At 39.7% G+C, this 20,921-nt stretch overlaps 1 protein-coding gene across 1 annotated transcript in view; it reads left to right on the forward strand.

Moving 5' to 3' along the window:
• Positions 1–20,921, forward strand: part of Apbb1ip (amyloid beta precursor protein binding family B member 1 interacting protein) — a 105,463-nt gene that overhangs the window by 50,921 nt on the left and 33,621 nt on the right. Inside the window, exons 3-6 of the mRNA XM_046442268.2 lie at positions 625–712; positions 4,440–4,732; positions 6,756–6,833; positions 12,510–12,669. Coding sequence (XP_046298224.1) covers positions 625–712; positions 4,440–4,732; positions 6,756–6,833; positions 12,510–12,669 — 619 coding nt within the window. The remainder of the gene's footprint in view (positions 1–624; positions 713–4,439; positions 4,733–6,755; positions 6,834–12,509; positions 12,670–20,921) is intronic.

A 20,921-nucleotide genomic window follows, 5' to 3' on the forward strand; every position in this document is an offset into this window, starting at 1 on the left:
GAAATCACTTCTTAAAAAATTAATTTGTAAATATAATAGTTTGAAATCAAAAAAATCACTTATTTCCAAATAAAACATAACACTATTTACACAATTAATAGGTTAGTCTATGTATGTTTTTAATTTTGTAGTGCTGGAAATTAAATCCAGGGCCTCATATATTCTAGGCAAGGGCTCTACCTCAGAGCCCTTAATTTCCTTTTAATAAGATTACTACTCAGAGCAACAGCATAATATTTTATTACATATAATAGATTGCATCCTGAAACAGCTTTTCTCCTCTAAATGATTTTTTCTTTTTTGATGTCATTACTTAAGTCTTTATATATTTATACATAGTATGTGTGTTCATCATTACAGGAAGATTTTTCTTTGTGGAATTAACTGTGTCATTCTCAATTAACTTGATCTGTTACAAGATGCTCCTTAAAGAGTAACATTTTAAATCACCATTTTCCATAGGGAGAAAACTCACACAAAACATTTTCAAGTAAGAATGTGGTCTTTAAAGAACATATTTAAAGAGAAAATGTGTAAATAATAAAAGATGTTTGACTTGCTGATTAAAATGTGCTATGTTGGTATCATGAATAACTCTGAGGGGGCTGGGATCTGTTTTCACAGAGTTTAGGAGTGGACACTCTTCCTCCTCCAGAACCTAAACCACCTACAGCTGAATTTAACTACAGTGTGGGTTTTAAAGATTTAAATGGTAAGCATAACAATTTCTTAAGTAATTTGAAATAATGATGACTAAAACTTGTATGGAACTATAAATTTGAAAACAATATTAAAGGAGCCTGAGCGTCATGGTTAAAGTTTTGGATTTCAAATTGTGTTTTACTGTACCTAGGTTGAATTAAGAAAATCAATTGGACATTTTTGTCTATAATGCAAAAGAAATAATATTTACTAGAAAATGGCAGACTGCATCCTAAAATAGCTTTTCTCCTTCAAATGACTAGATATTTCTTTGATATCATTATTTAAGCCTTCATGAGGAGGCGTTTGTGAAAGTCTCAAAATCATCTTGTGTTTTTTTGGAGAAGGGGAGTTTCTTCTTATTGCTAAGGAGTAGTATAAGAAAATATTAATAAGGAAATGTCTGTTCAAGGATTAAAAATGAACTATCTCATAATGATTGATTATACATGAATGAATATTTCCAAATATGTTGTAATTTATATATGATATATGCTTACATGCAATTTGTTCTATTTGACATTTTTAAACTACCCCTGAGGTTGACATTTTCTATTGTTAACAAAAATCTCTCTTCTTATTTAGTGCAGAAAAAATCTTTATCTCAGATGCTATTCAAATTATAATAAATCTTAAAGTAGTCACTTCCAAATTAATGAGAATTCACTGGAACTCTTGAAAAAGATTTGCCAAAATCTTGTAGTGACCACAAAAAATATAAAAACAACACAAGAGAATCTAGAGTTCCAAGTTGTCTTTCTTTTCTTCACTGAGTTTCCATCATTTTCAGTAGTTTTTTGATAAGCTAGGGGGTGCCAATGACTCTTCCTTGATAAATTACCTCTTCTGATTTTTGTCTTTTTTTGCTACTTTTTTCTATTTTCCACATAAACTTATTTCTGCCAGTCATTTCCACCAAGATGGTAGAAATTTGTAGAACTTTCAAAAAAGCAATACACTTTTGTAAAATTATGACAGCCATAGAGTATTGCACATATGGGCGGTGCAGATTTGGCTTCACAACGCTTACAACAGCTAAGTACTTTTTCATCAGTTTAATTAAAATTAAATTTTAACTGACATTTCAATTGAGTTGCATTCAATTCAACTAATGTTTCCTTGGAAATAACATAGAGCCTGGTATGGAAAAAGTCCTGGAAAATGATAGGAACAAGAAAACCTAGCAATCTCTAAGCAGCAATGTTACCGTGTTGTAACAAGAAACTAAGAAATTCATCTCGTTAAGAAGACAAGATGCACACATATTGCTTAATTTGGGAATATGACAAGAACATTTAAATGTACTGATATATGTGACAAACTATTTTTTTTAATTTTCCACATTTCTATTGGTGCATCATAGTTGTACATAATGATGGGTTTTGTTGTTACATATTCGTACATGCACACAATGTAACAAAGTAATTTGGCCAATATCACTCCCCAGATCTTCCCCCCTCCCACCTCACCTCTCACCCCTTTTTCCCTTTCCTCTACTGATCTCCCTTTGATTGGAAAATTAAATTCTTTTAAGATAAGTTTAGCAATAAAAATTTTACTGTCTTCACATAAAAAAAATTGCTAAAATGAATTCAAAATATTTTGCTCAAAGTCATTCAGAGTTAGTGACAGACTTAGAGCCATTTCTATCTCATTCTCCAGTATCATATCACTCATCTATTAATAAATTTAGGGTTATTCATTCATATGTTAAATTTTATTTGAAAATTATTAATGTTAGTATCATCATGAGGATTTTGTTACTGAAATATTTAGAATGGATTAAAAAGTTTTTATGTCAACAGTCAAAATATAATTTATTGTGTTAGGCTATTAGTTATATATATTTCTCTGAAAATATTTATTTATTTACTTACTTATTTATTTGTGATGCTGGGGATTGAACCCAGGGCCTTGTGCATGTGAGGCAAGCACTCTATCACCTGAGCATTATATACCCAACCCTGAAAATATTTTAAATTAACTTTATTTTTTAAAGAAATTGTATGTAAAAAAAAAATGATTGTTTTGGTCAGCTTTTTCACTTCTGTAACTAAAGGATCTGACCAGAACAATTTTAGAGGAAGAAAAGTTTATTTGAGGGCTCATGGTTTCAGAGTTCTGAGATGATATACAACCAGCTCCATTTCCCGCAGGGGTTCCAGGTGAGGCTGAACATCATGGCAGAAGAGTGTGGCAGAGGGAAGCAGCTCACATGATGATCAGAAAGCAGAGAAAGAGACTTCACTTAACCTAACACATATATACCTCAAAGCCACGCCCCCAGTGCCCCACCTCCTCCAGCCACACCCCACCTGCCTTCAGTCACCACTCAATTAATCCCATCAGGTGATTAATCCACTGATTGAGTTAAGGCTCTCACAATCCAGTCATTTCCCCTCTGAACCCTCTCACAGTGTCTCACACATGAGATTTTGAGGGATACCTCACATCCAAACCGTAACAATGGTTTACAATAAAATAAACCTGTTACACATTTAGGTGATCAGAAATTTAGTATGAAGTACTGTACACTAGAACTATTAGTTCTGATGTAATATGCCATATGGTGTTGATGATATTTGACAATAAGTTACTTCACAAAGATTTATGCTTTGCCACTGAGCAGGCTTTATTTCTTCGGCTGGTATTTCTTCATTTCAGTTCAGTCTGGAGCAACGAGAATTCTCTTATCTCATGGATCACTTCTATCCTGCTCGTCTTTAATTCATTACATTCACCCATCTTCAACATATTCTACTAACATTGCCCACCAACGCCACTACCACTATGCCTGGCAATCTAATACCTTTCAGGATCATATTTGTGGTCTACCACAGTGATCTCACACTTGAAACAAATTCTAAGGTGAATGCTTCTTCTTGCCCTTCACCCTAAAAATCCATGCCCTCCCTTTCTTTTATAAGTGCACTTCCAGCTCACTATCTTCATAAGTCTTTTCCATTTAATCCCATAACATTTTTTTTATTCCTTAAGACCTTTGCTACTTTAATTCCTGCTATTTATCATTAACTGCTCTTTCTTTGAATGTGAGATCTCCTGTAGCTGGGGGGAGAATCTACAGAACCTCCATCTTCAACCACAAAGTCTAAAGTCATATTAAACCTAGCATGTTGAAACTCACATTATTCCAAATATATTTATCAGCATTATTCTATCTATCCTCCAAATGCTTAGAGAGAACTCGCTTTCTGTCCATTTCTCTTATTTTCCTTGCCTACCTTTCTAAAACCCTAAGATCTTGCACTACAGAAGAATTGCTCCTTCCTATTTATGTGCTTGGATTTGACTTTATAGCTGATATGTGACATGCCCCAGTAGAAAATAGTTTCTCCTTTTCTTCCAGTTAAAAACTCATACTGCACTCAATAAATGCCACAATAATCATTTTAGAAATTCTTATACTTGTATGTTCTACTGAATAAAAATATTCCCACCCTTTCTCATATCATAACAAGTCAAAAGAATGACTTCATTACTCAAATATTACTCTTAAAAATAGCTTCTTTCAGGCTGGGTCTGTAGTTCAGTGTGGCAGAACGCTTGCCTAGCATGCATAAGGCATGGGGTTCAATCCTCAGCACCACATGAAAATAAACAAATAAAATAAAGGCATTCTGTCCATCTACAACCAAAAAAAATTTTTTAAAGATTTTCTTTCAGTTTTTCCAGGTGCAAATAGTTGTTTTTATCATTAATGTGATTTTCTCTGTCAGAGTCTTTAAATGCACTAGAAGACCAAGATTTAGATGCCCTCATGGCGGATCTGGTAGCAGACATCAGTGAAGCTGAGCAGAGAACAATCCAGGCACAGAAAGAATCCTCTCAAAAGCAACAGGATTCAGCAGCTGTGGAGGTGTCAAATTACAGTGGTGCAGCCTCTCTGGGTTATGGAGCAAATGTTGCGGCAACTGGTTTTAGCCAATATGAGAATAATTTACCACCTCCATCAGCTGATCCTGTGTTAGACCTTCCACCGCCTCCACCACCTCCCGAACCTCTCTCTCAGGTAAGTGTGTGGGGCCAAAGATGGCAGAACCATTGACTTCTGCCATCCATCATCTTTGACTTTCTTTGAAGAGATAATTACATTTCTAGGTTTGCATGCTCAAAGCTCTGAAGTACTAAAAACATGAGGATACTGAGTATGTTCATTGCAAAACCAGAGTCCTCCATAAACAAGATGCATAGGTATTGTCTGAATACCACAGACTGGGTAATGTATGAAGAACACAGACTTATTTAGCTCACAGTTCTGGAGGCTGGGAAGTTCAAGAGTGTGGTGCTGGCACCTGCTTGGCCGTGGTGAGGACCTCATGCTGCATCATAACTTGGCAAGACAGAGCAAGCATACCTAACAAAGCCACTGTCTTGATAATTCATTGATCCATAAGTGGATTAATCCAGAGCCCTCATGACCCAGCCATCTCTTAAAGGTCCTACCTGGCCCCACCTCTTAATACCTCAGATGGAAACCACGTTTCAACATGAGTTTGGGTTGGGACATTCACACCATATCACGTATGTATAAAGAGCACATTTGGGCCATATTTAATATTTACGATGATTTGATTAAAAGTTTATGTTGGTATGCACACACTCCTGATAATACTGAATTTGGGGTGAAATGTTTTATCAACTTTGTATGAACTGCAGCACTGATTTATATTTTTCCATGTCCCTAGCCCTAGCCCAGGACATAAGGGAATATAGGGCACTTGTTACAAATTTCTTGAATTGAACTAAATTTGAATTTTGCTGACATTGGTATCCCTGTTTAGTAGGGCAAAAATAAATTTCAGTATCACTTAATGTCATCACTGGGAAGGGTGACATAAGGTAATGAGTGCCTGATATTAATAAATTTCTGAATTTTGTAAACATACAGCTGGGAAGTTCATATTGTCATTGTTTGGGATGTGACCTCAAATTTGCCTCTCATAAAAATATGAAGAGAACTTTTAAGGATTTTTCTTAGAGTGAGCCACTAAAAATATTTTGAAGAACTCAACTCAATTTCCTTTGGCTTCCACATTGGTTGGTCTCCATAAATATGACCCTTGGGACCCTGGAAATTCCTGTTGTGTCTTTTGAATCAGCAAATTTTAAATATAAATTAGATATTAAATCATACTCTATCACACTCATTGTCCATTGTGCTTACTATAGAAAAACTATGTGACAATTGGTGATCAGTATAGAGCAGAGGATCTTAACATAAGGTCCCTGAAAATTTCAGGAGGGGTGGGCAGCATTTCCCAAGGCAAATACAAAGTTGAACTCACATAGGAAGCTTTAGAGAATTCCTCACTTTCTGCATATTCTTAAAGGGTCTTGGGGCTCAAAATATTTTTAAGAACCACTGATATAAAAAGATACATGTCTACTTTCAAGTAATTAAAATGTAACCAGAAAAACTCATTTCCTCAACATAAATAGATAGGGGAGCTTTAACAATTCTATTTTTACAATACTAATTTAAGAAAATCAAAGGATTCATTTATTTGGGCTCGTAGAATACTTGGCTCTTTTTTCTGTCTGCTCATGTGTGTTTGCCAGTGCTTTTCTTGGTGATTTATAAGCTAAACTTTGAGTCTAAGTCTTAATTTGGGGGGAGTTGAGGATCTTTTTTAAAGAATCTAAGAGAAACTAGGAAAATTTTAAAATGCTAATCCAAGAATGTGCATATAATTTCAGAAAGTGCTCAAATCCTTGAGATGGATCCACTTTAGATTACTTAGGTTGGTCTCACCAGTTTGAGAAATTTTTGTGGTCTAACTATGTGAAGAACTGTTAAGATCATCATTTCATCTTTTATGTTGAAATACCTGGGCTATAAATGGTGACTGCTTTCTGTATCTTTGGGTTGAAAATTTTGGTTATAGTCATTTAAATTCTGAAATCGAGCATGTGAAATTGGGTAATTTTTGTTACCAAAAAAAAAAAAAAAACCGAAGATACTAGTGATAGCACAAGCAAATACTCACTGGTATTATTTAATGGACTATGTCGAATATCTCAACATTTTACAGGAAGAAAGAGAAGCCCAAGCCAAAGCTGATAAAATTAAACTGGCATTGGAAAAACTGAAGGAGGCCAAGGTTAAAAAGGTAAACTATGAATCACTTTTTGCATGGGGGAGATTAAATTAGTAACAACTTTTTATACTTAATGATAAAAATTAAAATGTCAAGTGGTATTCTCCAAATAGTTGTTATTTTCTTTAAAAAATTAAGAATGAAGGTACAGTATATAGTTTGCCTGATAAATGGGGGACTTGTCTTAGTATAAAAGTGGAAGTTCCCTTGACTTTGTACATGATCTTTGTGTTGATTTATGCATGATTTTCTCTGTTCACTGGAGTATGGGAAGTTGAATACCTTTAACAAGAAAGGAAAAGGCTCTGACTTGGCTGCCATACAGGCAGGGCGCTTTCAGCTCTATTTTGAGAAAGTTTTAAACAATTCTGTCCATCTTGGGCTCCTTCCCCTGAGGGGCCCCCTGGGATTTTGCTCTGCTCTCATAGCAGGTGGCGCCACCTTCTGGAGCTGCCTTAATTGGGTCAGAGCTCAGCTTCAATGAGTCTCACAATTCCACAATTGCTATTGTGCATTTTTTTACTTCTCCTGGGGCAACCTCTAGCCCCCATGCTGGCTGCCCTACTTGTCAAAGTCATCTCCCCAAGAACCAAATGTTGTTTATGCTGGTACTCAAGTTTCCAAGTTGCATAGATTTTGAGCAACATATCCCTAACCCTACTTTCTCAGTATACCTGTAATTTGTGCATTTTTTGCAGAGCATAGGTTTTTCAGGAATAGGTGCATTGTATTATCACAGAAACACCTGCACCTAGACTCATTAAAAGCCTATACTTTAAAACAAAATTTGTTAACAATGGTTAATTGGGTAAATTAAGGGAGATGAAACACCCCTCAGTTTATTTCCATCCTGAAGCATCTAACATCTCTAAAACTCATTAAGAACTTTTGACTCCTAGTTAAGTGAATAATCCTTTTCAGATACTTTATATATAAGCACCTGTCACGGTTCTTTGAATGAAGGTGTTCGGTACATGTTGATTTGTTCAACAAATAATCCTTGACTATCCCTAGATCCAGACTTACAAGGTTCATCTAGAAGAGGTTTTTTTTTTTTTTTTCCCAGATCAGTCTGGTTTTATTCCTTCCAAACATGTATGAACTTCTTTACTATTATTCTCCCCTACTACATATGATTGTGTGTTAATCAGTTTTACATTACTGTAGTAAATATTTGAGATGATCAACTCATAAGCAAAAAGGTTTGTTTGGGCTCAGAGTTTCAGAGGTTTCAGGGTCACTTGGCCCTATTCCTTTGGGCTGTGGCAACACAGTACATCATGGCAGGAGCATGTAGTGGAGGAGGTGGTTCATTTCATGATGACTGGGGTGCAGAAAGAAAGAGGAAGGTGCTAAGGTCCCAGTGACCCCCTCAAGGGCACAATCCACTGACCTAACTTCCTCCATATTAGGCCGACCTCTTAAACGTTCTACCACCTTCCAATAGTTCCATGGGCTGAGGACCAAACCTTCCACACATGGCCCTTACAGGGCCACTTACCCAAAACACAGCAGATAGAATCCCATGGTCACGACTGGAATTATATGTCCTTCCTCAAGCCCTGGCTAATTCCCACATTCCTCCTCCAACTCAGTCCTGGGCACTCAGTGCTGCCCGAGCTCCCCAGGTCCAGTCACTCTCACACTAACTTAGAAAACCATTTACACCGTGTCCTCTTTTGTAAAACCTTCAAAACTTCTTTCCCCAACCACATTCTCTCAGCTTCTGATTTTGCTGCCAACTTTGCAAAAATAGAAAGAAAAGTTCCACAGGTTCCCACCGACAGGCTTCCCTTCTCTCACATGCGCACATAGATCCCATATTCTTTCCCGTGACTAGGGATGAGCTGGATTGCTGCTAGGATCAGCCTCTCCACTTTCACCCCAGTTCCCATCCTCTCCTCTTGTCTTCCTCTACTCCAGAGCCTCCAAAGGCTGCCAGTCTTGCACAAGGAAGCCAAAGCTTTTACAGGGGCCTACCAGCCCCTATTTGATCTGTCTGCCTGCCATCTCGCTGGCCTCACCTCTTACCCTTGTCCACCCCATTCTACTTCCCTGTTGTCCTGGCTATTCTTTGGACACTCCCAGTAAGACCTCACTCTGGAAACTTTGCACTTGTCAGTTCCCCCACCTTTTCTGCAGATTCTGTCTGTCCCTCCTTTAAGTATTCAGTCACCACCTTAGCCAGGCTGCCACTATCACTACACATACCTCCCCAGATCCTCCCTACCCTTCCCTATTTTTCTCCTCCCTGCTTGTCACCATCCAACTTACTGTCTTCTGATTTCTTGCCTGTATCTCCTTCCCTGCCCCATAGGAGCTCCTCCATTGAATTTTATCTGTGTTCTTTACTGATACAGCCCCATCTCTTAGGTGCCAGGGGTGCAAGAGGTAAACAAGCCAAGTGAGGTCATTACTTGTGTCGAGTTGAATTCTAGCAAGGGAGATAAGTGCTATCAAGAAAATGAAACAAGAGGTTGTAGAGAGGGCTCAAGCGACTCTTTTAGATGGATTTGCAGATGGTTCTGCCCCTCGGAGGAAGAGGCAGCTCTTGAGCAACGTTTTCAGTGGCAAGAAGCAGCTGGCTACATGGAGGTGTGGTAGGGGAGCATCCTGAGCAGAGGGGACAGGTGGGAAAGAGGCACAGATGAGAATGAGTGTGACAAGATGGAAGAAAATAAAGAACCAGGTACCACTGCTCAATGAGCCATTGAGTATAGGAAGAAATTGAAGTAAAGGAAGAAATTGAGGTTGGAGAGGAGGTGGGAGCCACAGGGTCTCATAGGCAGGAGGAGAAGTTTGGATCATATCAGAAACATGATGGGGGTTCATTTGAGGTTTTTAAATAGGAGAGTATGAGACTAATACACAGTATTGGGATCTTGCTGACCAATGCATGGAAAATGAGTTATAGAAGTAGGAGATCCGAGAGGGGTGTCCTCTCTAGCATGGAATATTACACATAGCACATCTCACAATTGGCAAATGGCAAGTGAGGATGGTCTGTGTCAGTCACCCCCTTTCCCTGTGGAGACAGAAACAAAAGAAAAATAGAAACAAAATTAGTAATCAGACTATTTCAAACCCCTGGATTACTTATAAATGAGGGCCACGTTGTTTATGTTCTCAGTAGAGAAGTGAAAAGAGAGGGTGGGAGAAGTAGCAGATGCAGTCTGTTTACTCCAGCTGGCCCTTCAGGGAACAGGAGGACATGGTGCCGATTTCCTGCCATCTATTAGAAAATGAGAGCGCTCTGCCATATTTGGATTAGATGAATTATAACAGTAAATACAGAGCCCAGTCTGCCTGGATTCAACAAAGAAGATGTAAAACAGAAGTTACTCCATTTGGCAAGAAAGGAAAAGAAAATCTTAAAAATGAGTTCCTACTTGTTCTGACTTCAGACACTGCAAATTTTTCTTTTATTTTTGAATCTTGACCATGGTAAATAAAATAACTTGGTCCCTCCTATGTTAAGAAAGTGTCTGCGAGGTGCTCACATAGAATGTGACAACATGTTTTTAAAGGATGGAAATCAAGTCCCTCTGAAGTATTTGCCCCCAAGTATTCCCTATGGCATTGACATCATTTTGAATTATGAGTAATGAACAAGCTTGTGCTGCAAAGCTTTTGGAACTAGAAACAGAATCAGATTCATTCATTAACTTAGTTTATTTGTTTGTGCTAAAGCTCTGAGACACAGGAGTAACATTTCCATTTGTAAATCTTATTATAGAAGCAAAAAAAAGTATTGTAAATGATTTAGGGCTAGGATATTTTAGTGTTTAACATCTTGAAAATGAAAAAACCAAGAAGAAAAATTATAGAAACTATAAAATATTTGCTAGACTGAATTAGAAAGATGAAGTTTTTTTTTTCATACTTGAATCATTTTGCTCCATATGATATTGTATAAATATGGAAAGTACTTAACTTACTAAATCATAGTGTTGGTACAGAGATACTCTTCAGCTTGCAAATATGATGGAAGCTGTGAAGAATAATAAATATAATTTCTTCCCATTAAAAGTCACCAGCCTGGGGCTGGGGCTGGGGCTGTAGCTCAGTTGGTAGAGCGCTTGCCTAACGTGTGAGGCACTGGGTTTGATCCTCAGCACCACATAAAAATAAAATAAAGGTATTATAAAAAAAAGCCACCAGCTTCCTCTTGGTTTTTGTATTTCTTAAATTCCATAGTTGTGGACATTTGAAGTTCATGTGGATTAAATCTAGTTTGCAATTTTTGCCAAAAAAAAAAAAATTCTCTTTCACCATGAAATTATGTGGTTTTGTATTTTTTTTTCCTCTCCGTAAAAACAAAGGAAAACACCTGCATATGTGTGGGTGTTTCATTCCTACATCCCTGGGTTGCTATCAGTAACTATGAATAGGAATCTGTAGGAACTGCTCATTCTGTAAACTAGAATGTTAAGGTCGGATTAGGTGGGAGTAGGACAAGAAGCTGCTCAGAATCTAACCCAAACTTTTAGAGAAGAAGCAATGTTGCACATTTTTGTGGCTTGTCTTTGCTTTCCAGTCCGTCAAATCACAGTTTTAATAATGGTGAGTCTTGGGCTGGGGATGTGGCTCAAGCGGTAGCGCGCTCGCCTGGCATGCGTGCGGCCCGGGTTCGATCCTCAGCACCACATACAAATAGAGATGTTGTGTCCGCCGAAAACTAAAAAATAAATATTAAAAATTTCTCTCTCAAAAAAAAAATAATAATGGTGAGTCTCACTGGGAAGTAGGCAGCACCAGCACACAGCAAACACACTGCAAATATATATGTCCAAATCCTAGCTGCATTCCTTCATGAATTCTGTTCCATGACACCCAAACCTCTCAAAAAAAAAATAATAATGGTGAGTCTCACTGGGAAGTAGGCAGCACCAGCACACAGCAAACACACTGCAAATATATATGTCCAAATCCTAGCTGCATTCCTTCATGAATTCTGTTCCATGACACCCAAACCATAGCCTCTCTGGGAAATCAGAAGTTTCGATTATTTTGACACCTTGCCAGTGATCTTTTATGTCCTCACTAAAGATAAGTAAATTCTGCCCCCACCAAATATCCAGATTTGGTTGCTACCAATTTGGTTGCAAAATTCATTCAATAGACTTTTTTTAATGAAATAAAAAGAAAATTAGATCATTTGCCTGCATGCCTCCAGAACAGCTTGTTTTTCAGTCTGCATTCTTTTGCCCTCATCTACCGCTGATCACTGATCTTCTGTAACAAACTTGTCCTTGCCATGAGGAATCTTCGGACTCTGGAGTTGCATGAAACAAAACCCATCTCCAGCTAAGCAAATTTATCAAAACCATGCAGATGTGGCTTTCAAGTAAGAAATGCTGCAGGCTTTGGGGAGGGACCAGAAGGATGCTGGGAAAGCAAGAAGTCAGCACTTAGTTCTGTCTATTTGTTCTCCTCTCCCCCACCAGAATGCAGGGTCTCTGAAGGTGGGGCAAGGGCTTTGTGTATTGTCTGTTTTCTGTTTTTGTGAGTTGGTTGTTCCAACTGTGTGTTCCTAGTATACACGTGGCTGGCAGGTGAGATCATAACCAGCGAGTTCACAGGACACATCCTTAAACTGGCAGAAAAAATAGCAACGCAGAAAACTTAATCTTTGTGGACTTCTCCATTTGCTGAAATTTACTGGCTGCTCTGTGGTTTTCTCCTCAGTTAGTGGTCAAGGTGCACATGAATGATAACAGCACAAAGTCACTGATGGTGGATGAGCGACAGTTGGCTAGAGATGTTCTGGACAATCTTTTTGAAAAAACTCATTGTGACTGCAATGTGGATTGGTGTCTTTATGAAATATACCCAGAATTACAAATTGGTAAGTCCCTCCCTGGCAACGGGCTGCACTCTAAAAGCCTTGTGGGTTTGCTTTATGGGCTCTGGTAACTTAAGAGTTTGGTTCAAGGCTTGAAGACATCACATATGTCACAGCCGTTATATGAGATTAGAATTTGCCTCTTCATTTCTTTGTGGCAAGAAGACTTAGATTGCAGCAGGTGTCTGGACCTTGAGGGTTATAAGCATTACCATTGCCATTTTTCTCTTAGGTCCATAAGGGAAAGAATGTGGCAGGGTGATTCCTCTTGCTGCATGCCTAGTAAGCTCAGAAGCTTGTGGGAGAGCCTAGGTATCTGTCAGCTGGTGCCCCTGCTGAGGTTGCTGCCTTGGTAACTGCAGACCTCCCATCTGTTCTCATTTCCCTCTTCCTCCCTCCCTGCCTGCCTAATCTCTGATACTTGGTCTATGGAAGAAGCTTAGCTCCAGAGAGGAAAGGACAATGATAGAAATTGATGACGTTTCTTTTTTAAAAAGTAATTTAAGAAATTTTCTGTTACTTCTCGTTTTTATTTTTATACCAGGGATTGAACCCAGGGTGCTTAAACACTTAGCCACATCTCCAACCTATTTTAATTTTTTTTAAATTCCAGATTGGGTCTCACTAAGTTTCTTAGGGTCTTGCTACGTTGCTGAGGTTGGCCTTGAACTTGCAATCATCCTGCCTAAGCCTGTGGAGTCACTGGCATTACAGGCATGTGCCACGGAGCCTGCTTTACTTCTTGTTCTTAATAGCACTGACCTACCATTGCCTTCCAGCAGAACTGGGTGGAACCCAAAATTACCTGTTTTAGAAGTTTGGATGAAATCTTTTTTTCTTTGCAAGAAATAGTCTATACTTAAACAGTCATTTGAAGGTTTCTTCAATTTATGAATCCAGAAGAGGAATGAAAGCCTTCCTTTATGTTTTAAGTTTGCTTCGGGTATTCATATACATTGTTTTTATAGTTTCAGGGAGCTGGTGCTTTAGGGTACACATTGTGAATCTCACAATTGCACTCAAAATCTTGAATAATCTTTGCCCTATTGTCCTTTGCAAAAGAGAATGTTTGCCTTCTTGTAGGGCTATTTAAAGTTAAAAAAAAAAAAGGCTATCATAAAAAGTATGAGAGCTGACCATTGTCATTGTATTGTAGGTACTGTCACCTGTAATGGGTTTTTCTTTTTTATTATTATTATTAGTTGTTCAAAACATTACAAAGCTCTTGACATATCATATTTCATACATTTGATTCAAGTGGGTTATGAACTCCCAATTTTCCCCCGTATATAGATTGCAGAATCACATCGGTTACACATCCATGTTTTACAAATGGAAGATAAATTGAAAACATGCCACTGAAAGATAAACATAATAGGATTGTAACAGTGTGACATCATGAAAGAATTAAGAAAGCCTTGATGAGGCTGCTTAGAATCTGATCTTATCGAAGCAAACACCGAGCGCGGGGCGGCCGAGTTCCGGCTCCCGGAACCGTCCCGGAACCGCCCTGGCTCAGGGCTGCGGAGCCTGCGGAGGCTGCTTCTTGGACCCTGCTACTATCAGAGCATACACCAAGCACTAAGCCGCCGAATTCCGGCTCCCGGAACTGAGCCCACGGGGACTGCTTCTTGGAGCTTACACTTATAGGAGCTTACACCGAGCACGGAGCGGCCGAGTTCCGGTTCCCGGAACTTCCCTGGACCGGGGCTAGGAGCCCGCGGAAACTGCGTCTCGGTCCGGGTCCTGCTGAGGGCCGGTCAGGACTCACCCGTTGCTTGGGTTGCCCGGCAAGGGGAACGAAATGCTGCCATTCGCATAGGATACCAACATGGCAGAGATCTGATGTCATCAGAAAGCGGCGGAGGAGAGATCTTCATCAATACCAGCGGTGACATAAGCAGTTGGTCTCCTGGTGGGGGGGTGAGGCACAGTCACCCGAGTCTCCTCAATTTGTCCTCGAGCCAGAGGGGAGGAGCCGGGCCGCCGCCAGCGCCCGGAGCAGGCCCAGCGGCTCGCCAGCGTGGTGACCACGTGACCCCAATTGGAGAGGGGGCGGAGCGGAGCCACCACCCACACCCACAAGGTGGGCAGACCCGCGACCCAGTGGTACATGGGCGTGGTAGGAGGGACAGGGCAGAGCCGCTGTTTGCGCTTACAAGGTAAACAGACCTGTGACAGCCTGGCGGGTCAGGCCCAGTGGCCTGCCAGTGTGGTACACACGTCACCCCAACTGGAGTAGGGGCAGAGCAGATCCTTCTCCCACGCCCGGATCAGGCCCTGCCGGTGTGGTGGTCACGTGACCCCAATTGGAGTGGGGGCGGAGCGGAACCGCCACCCGTGCCCGCAGGGTGAGCAGACCTGTGACCAACCTGCAGATCAGGCCCAGGGGTCCGCAGGCGTGGTAGGAGGGGCAGGGCAGATCCGCCGCCCGCGCCTCCAAGGTAGGCAGTCCTACAACAGACCGGCGGATCAGGCCCAGGAGCCTGCCGGCATGGTACAAACACCACCCTAATTGGAGTAGTGACAGAGCAGAGTCGCCTCCCGTGCCAGGAAGAGGCCCAGCGTCCTGCAGGCGGGGTAGTCACGACACCCCAATTGGAGTAGGGGCAGAGCAGAGCCTCCACCCGTGCCCGAAAGGTGGGCAGATCTGCGACCGACCAGCGGGACAGGCCCAGTGGCCTGCCGGTACGACAGACACGTCACCCCATTTGGAGTAGGGGCAGAGTAGAGCCGCCGCCTGCGCCTGCAGGGTAGGCAAACCTGCAATCGACCGGCGGATCAGGCCCGGTGGCCTGCCGGCGTGGTACACTCGTCACCCCAATTGGAGTAGGGGCAGAACAGAGCCACTGCCAGCTCCCAGAACAGGCCCAGTGACCTGCCGGCGTGGTAGCCACGACACCCCAATTGGAATAAGGAGAGAGCAGAGCCGCCGCCCGCACCTGAAGGAAAGATACGTAAGCAGTATGAAAAGACAAGGAAAGAAAGGACCACAAGCAATGCAGGTCAACGCAACTTTAGAAGAGATAACAGCTGCAGCAGATGGAATGTCAGATAAAGAATTCAGGATATACATGCTTCAGATGATCTGGAGTATCAAGGAAGACATTAAACAGCAAAATCAGACAATGAAAGATCACTTCGACAATGAATTACACAAACAAATCCAGGAAGCAAAGGATCAACTATACAGGGAGATAGAGGTTATAAAAAACAAGCAATCAGAAATCCTAGAAATGCAGGAAGCAATAAACGAACTTAAAAACTCAATGGAGAATACTACCAGCAGAGTAGAACACTTAGAAGATAGAACATCAGACAATGAAGACAAAGTATTTCAACTGGAAAAGAACATAGACAGCTCAGCAAGACTGTTAAGAAACCATGAGCAGAACATCCAAGAAATATGGGATAACATTAAGAGACCAAACTTAAGAGTCATTGGGATACAGGAAGGTACAGAGCTCCAAACCAAAGGAATGAGCAGTCTATTCAATGAAATAATACAAGAAAACTTCCCAGACTTGAAGAATGAGACAGAATCCCAAATCCTAGAAGCCTACAGGACGCCGAATGTGCAAAATCATAAGAGATCCACACCTAGACACATTATAATGAAGATGCCCAACATACAGAATAAGGAGAGAATTTTAAAAGCTACAAGAGAAAGGAAGCAGATTACATTTAGGGGTAAGCCAATCAGGATAACAGCTGATCTTTCAACACAGACTCTGAAAGCTAGAAGATCCTGGAATAACATATTTCAAACACTGAAAGAAAATGGGTTCCAACCAAGAATTGTGTATCCAGCAAAATTAAGCTTCAGGATGGAGGATGAAATTAAAACCTTCCATGATAAACAAAAGTTTAAAGAATTCGCAGCTAGAAAACCATCTCTTCAAAATATCCTCGCCAAAGCATTACAGGAAGAGGAAATGGAAAATAACAATGAAAACCAACAGTGGGAGGTAGGACAGTAAAGAGCGGGGGGGAAATAATCAAAGAGGAAAACAAACCATGTTTAGTAACAGAAATAAACAAATATGGCTGGAAGAACAACCCATATCTCAATAATAACCCTAAATGTTAATGGCTTAAACTCACCAATTAAGAGACACAGGCTAGTAGAATGGATCACAAAACAAGACCCAACAATATGCTGCCTACAGGAGACGCATTTGATAGGAAAAGACATACATAGGCTGAAGGTGAAAGGTTGGGAAAAATCATATCACTCATATGGACTTCGGAAACAAGCAGGCGTGTCCATACTCATATCAAATAAAATAGATTTCAAGCCAAAGTTAATCAAAAGAGATAAAGAGGGACACTACATACTGCTTAAGGGAACCATACACCAACAAGACATAACAATCATAAATATTTATGCCCTAAACAATGGTGCAGCTATGTTCGTCAAACAAACTCTTCTCAAGTTCAAGACTCTAATAGACCACCACACCATAATCATGGGAGACTTCAACACACCTCTCTCGCCACTGGACAGATCTTCCAAACAAAAGTTGAATAAGGAAACTATAGAACTCAATAACACTATTAATAACCTAGACCTAATTGACATATATAGAGTATACCACCCAACATCAAGCAGTTACACTTTTTTCTCAGCAGCACATGGATCCTTCTCAAAAATAGATCATATATTATGTCACAGGGCAACTCTTAGACAATATAAAGGAGTAGAGATAATACCATGCATCTTATCTGATCATAATGGAATGAAACTGAAAATCAATGATAAAAGAAGGAAGGAAAAAGCATACATCACTTGGAGAATGAACAATAGGTTACTGAATGATCAATGGGTTATAGAAGACATCAAGAAGGAAATTAAAAAATTCTTAGAGATAAATGAAAACACAGACACAACATATCGGAATCTATGGGACACATTGAAAGCAGTTCTAAGAGGAAAATTCATTGCTTGGAGTTCATTCCTTAAAAAAAGAAAAAACCAACAAATAAATGATCTCATACTCCATCTCAAAATCCTTGAAAAAGAAGAGCAAAACAACAGCAAAAGAAGTAGAAGGCAAGAAATAATTAAAATCAGAGCTGAAATTAATGAAATCGAAACAAAAGAAACAATTGAAAAAATTGACAAAACTAAAAGTTGGTTCTTTGAAAAAATAAACAAAATCGACAGACCCTTAGCCATGCTAGCGAAGAGAAGAAGAGAGAGAACTCAAATTACTAGCATACGGGATGAAAAAGGCAATATCACAACAGACACTTCAGAAATACAGAAGATAATCAAAAACTATTTTGAATCCTTATACTCCAATAAATTAGAAGATAGTGAAGGCATAGATAAATTTCTTAAGTCATATGATCTGCCCAGATTGAGTCAGGAGGATATAGAAAACCTAAACAGACCAATATCAATTGAGGAAATAGAAGAAACCATAAAAAGACTACCAACTAAGAAAAGCCCAGGTCCGGATGGGTATACAGCAGAATTTTACAAAACCTTTAAAGAAGAACTAATACCAATACTTTTCAAGCTACTTCAGGAAATAGAAAAGGAGGGAGAACTTCCAAATTCATTCTATGAGGCCAACATCACCCTGATACCTAAACCAGACAAAGACACTTCAAAGAAAGAAAACTACAGACCAATATCTCTAATGAACCTAGATGCAAAAATCCTCAATAAAATTCTGGCGAATCGGATACAAAAACATATCAAAAAAATTGTACACCATGATCAAGTAGGATTCATCCCTGGGATGCAAGGCTGGTTCAATATACGGAAATCAATAAATGTTATTCACCACATCAATAGACTTAAAAATAAGAACCATATGATCATCTCAATAGATGCGGAAAAAGCATTCGACAAAGTACAGCATCCCTTTATGTTCAAAACTCTAGAAAAACTAGGGATAACAGGAACATACCTCAATATTGTAAAAGCAATCTATGCTAAGCCTCAGGCTAGCATCATTCTGAATGGAGAAAAACTGAAGGCATTCCCTCTAAAATCTGGAACAAGACAGGGATGCCCTCTCTCTCCACTTCTCTTCAACATAGTTCTCGAAACACTGGCCAGAGCAATTAGACAGACGAAAGAAATTAAAGGAATCAAAATAGGAAAAGAAGAACTTAAATTATCACTATTTGCAGATGATATGATTCTATACCTAGCAGACCCAAAAGGCTCTACAAAGAAACTATTAGAGCTAATAAATGAATTCAGCAAAGTGGCAGGATTTAAAATCAACACGCATAAATCAAAGGCATTCCTGTATATCAGCGACAAATCCTCTGAAATGGAAATGAGGACAACCACTCCATTCAAAATATCTTCAAAAAAAATAAAATACTTGGGAATCAACCTAACAAAAGAGGTGAAAGACTTATACAATGAAAACTACAGAACCCTCAAGAGAGAAATAGAAGAAGATCTTAGAAGATGGAAAAATATACCCTGTTCATGGATAGGCAGAACTAACATCATCAAAATGGCGATATTACCAAAAGTTCTCTATAGGTTTAATGCAATGCCAATCAAAATCCCAACGGCATTTCTTGTAGAAATAGAGAAAGCAATCATGAAATTCATATGGAAAAATAAAAGACCCAGAATAGCAAAAACAATGCTAAGCAAGAAGTGTGAATCAGGCGGTATAGCGATACCAGACTTCAAACTATACTACAGAGCAATAGTAACAAAAACAGCATGGTACTGGTACCAAAACAGGCGGGTGGACCAATGGTACAGAATAGAGGACACAGAAACCGATCCACAAAACTACAACTATCTTATATTTGATAAAGGGGCTAAAAGCATGCAAGGGAGGAAGGACAGCATCTTCAACAAATGGTGCTGGGAAAACTGGAAATCCATATGCAACAAAATGAAACTGAATCCCTTTCTCTCGCCATGCACAAAAGTGAATTCAAAATGGATCAAGGAGCTCGATATCAAATCAGAGACGCGCCGTCTGATAGAAGAAAAAGTTGGCTACGATCTACAGTCGGTGGGGTCGGGCTCCAAATTCCTCAATAGGACACCCATAGCACAAAAGTTAATAACTAGAATCAACAAATGGGACTTACTCAAACTAAAAAGTTTTTTCTCAGCAAAAGAAACAATAAGAGAGGTAAATAGGGAGCCTACACCCTGGGAACAAATCTTTACTCCTCACACTTCAGATAGAGCCCTAATATCCAGAGTATACAAAGAACTCAAAAAATTAGACAATAAGAGAACAAACAACCCAATCAACAAATGGGCCAAGGACCTGAACAGACACTTCTCAGAGGAGGACATACAGTCAATCAACAAGTACATGAAAAAATGCTCAACATCTCTAGCTGTCAGAGAAATGCAAATCAAAACCACCCTAAGATACCATCTCACTCCAGTAAGATTGGCAGCCATTAGGAAGTCAAACAACAACAAGTGCTGGCGAGGATGTGGGGAAAAGGGTACACTTGTACATTGCTGGTGGGACTGCAGATTGGTGCAGCCAATTTGGAAAGCAGTATGGAGATTTCTTGGAAAGCTGGGAATGGAGCCACCATTTGACCCAGCTATTCCCCTTCTTGGTCTATTCCCTAAAGACCTAAAAAGAGCATGCTACAGGGACACTGCTACATCGATGTTCATAGCAGCACAGTTCACAATAGCAAGACTGTGGAACCAACCTAGATGCCCTTCAATAGACGAATGGATAAAAAAAATGTGGCATTTATACACAATGGAGTATTACTCTGCATTAAAAAATGACAAAATCATAGAATTTACAGGGAAATGGATGGCATTAGAGCAGATTATGCTAAGTGAAGCTAGCCAATCCCTAAAAAACAAATGCCAAATGTCTTCTTTGATATAAAGAGAGTAACTAAGAACAGAGTAGGGACGAAGAGCAGGAGAAGAAGATTAACATTTAACAGGGATGAGAGGTGGGAGGGAAAGGGAGAGAGAAGGGAAATTGCATGGTAATGGAAGGAGACCCTCAGGGTTATACAGTGGAGGAGGTAGAGAGAGAGGAGGGGAGGGGAGGGGAGAGGTGGGGAGGGGGGAGGGGGGAGGATGTGAAAGGCAGCGAAGCACAACAGACACTAGTATGGCAATTTGTAAATCAATGGATGTGTAACTGATGTGATTCTGCAATCTGTGTATGGGGTGAAGGTGGGAGTTCATAACCCACTTGAATCAAAGTGTGGAATATGATATGTCAAGAAATTTGTAACGCTTTGAACAACCCACAATAAAAAATTTAAAA

Source organism: Marmota monax, unplaced genomic scaffold, assembly GCF_021218885.2.
Source record: "Marmota monax isolate L192 unplaced genomic scaffold, Marmota_monax_Labrador192_F-V1.1 WCK01_AAM20220418_F8-fsc00072, whole genome shotgun sequence".
In the NCBI taxonomy this organism is placed as follows: Eukaryota; Metazoa; Chordata; class Mammalia; order Rodentia; family Sciuridae; genus Marmota; species Marmota monax.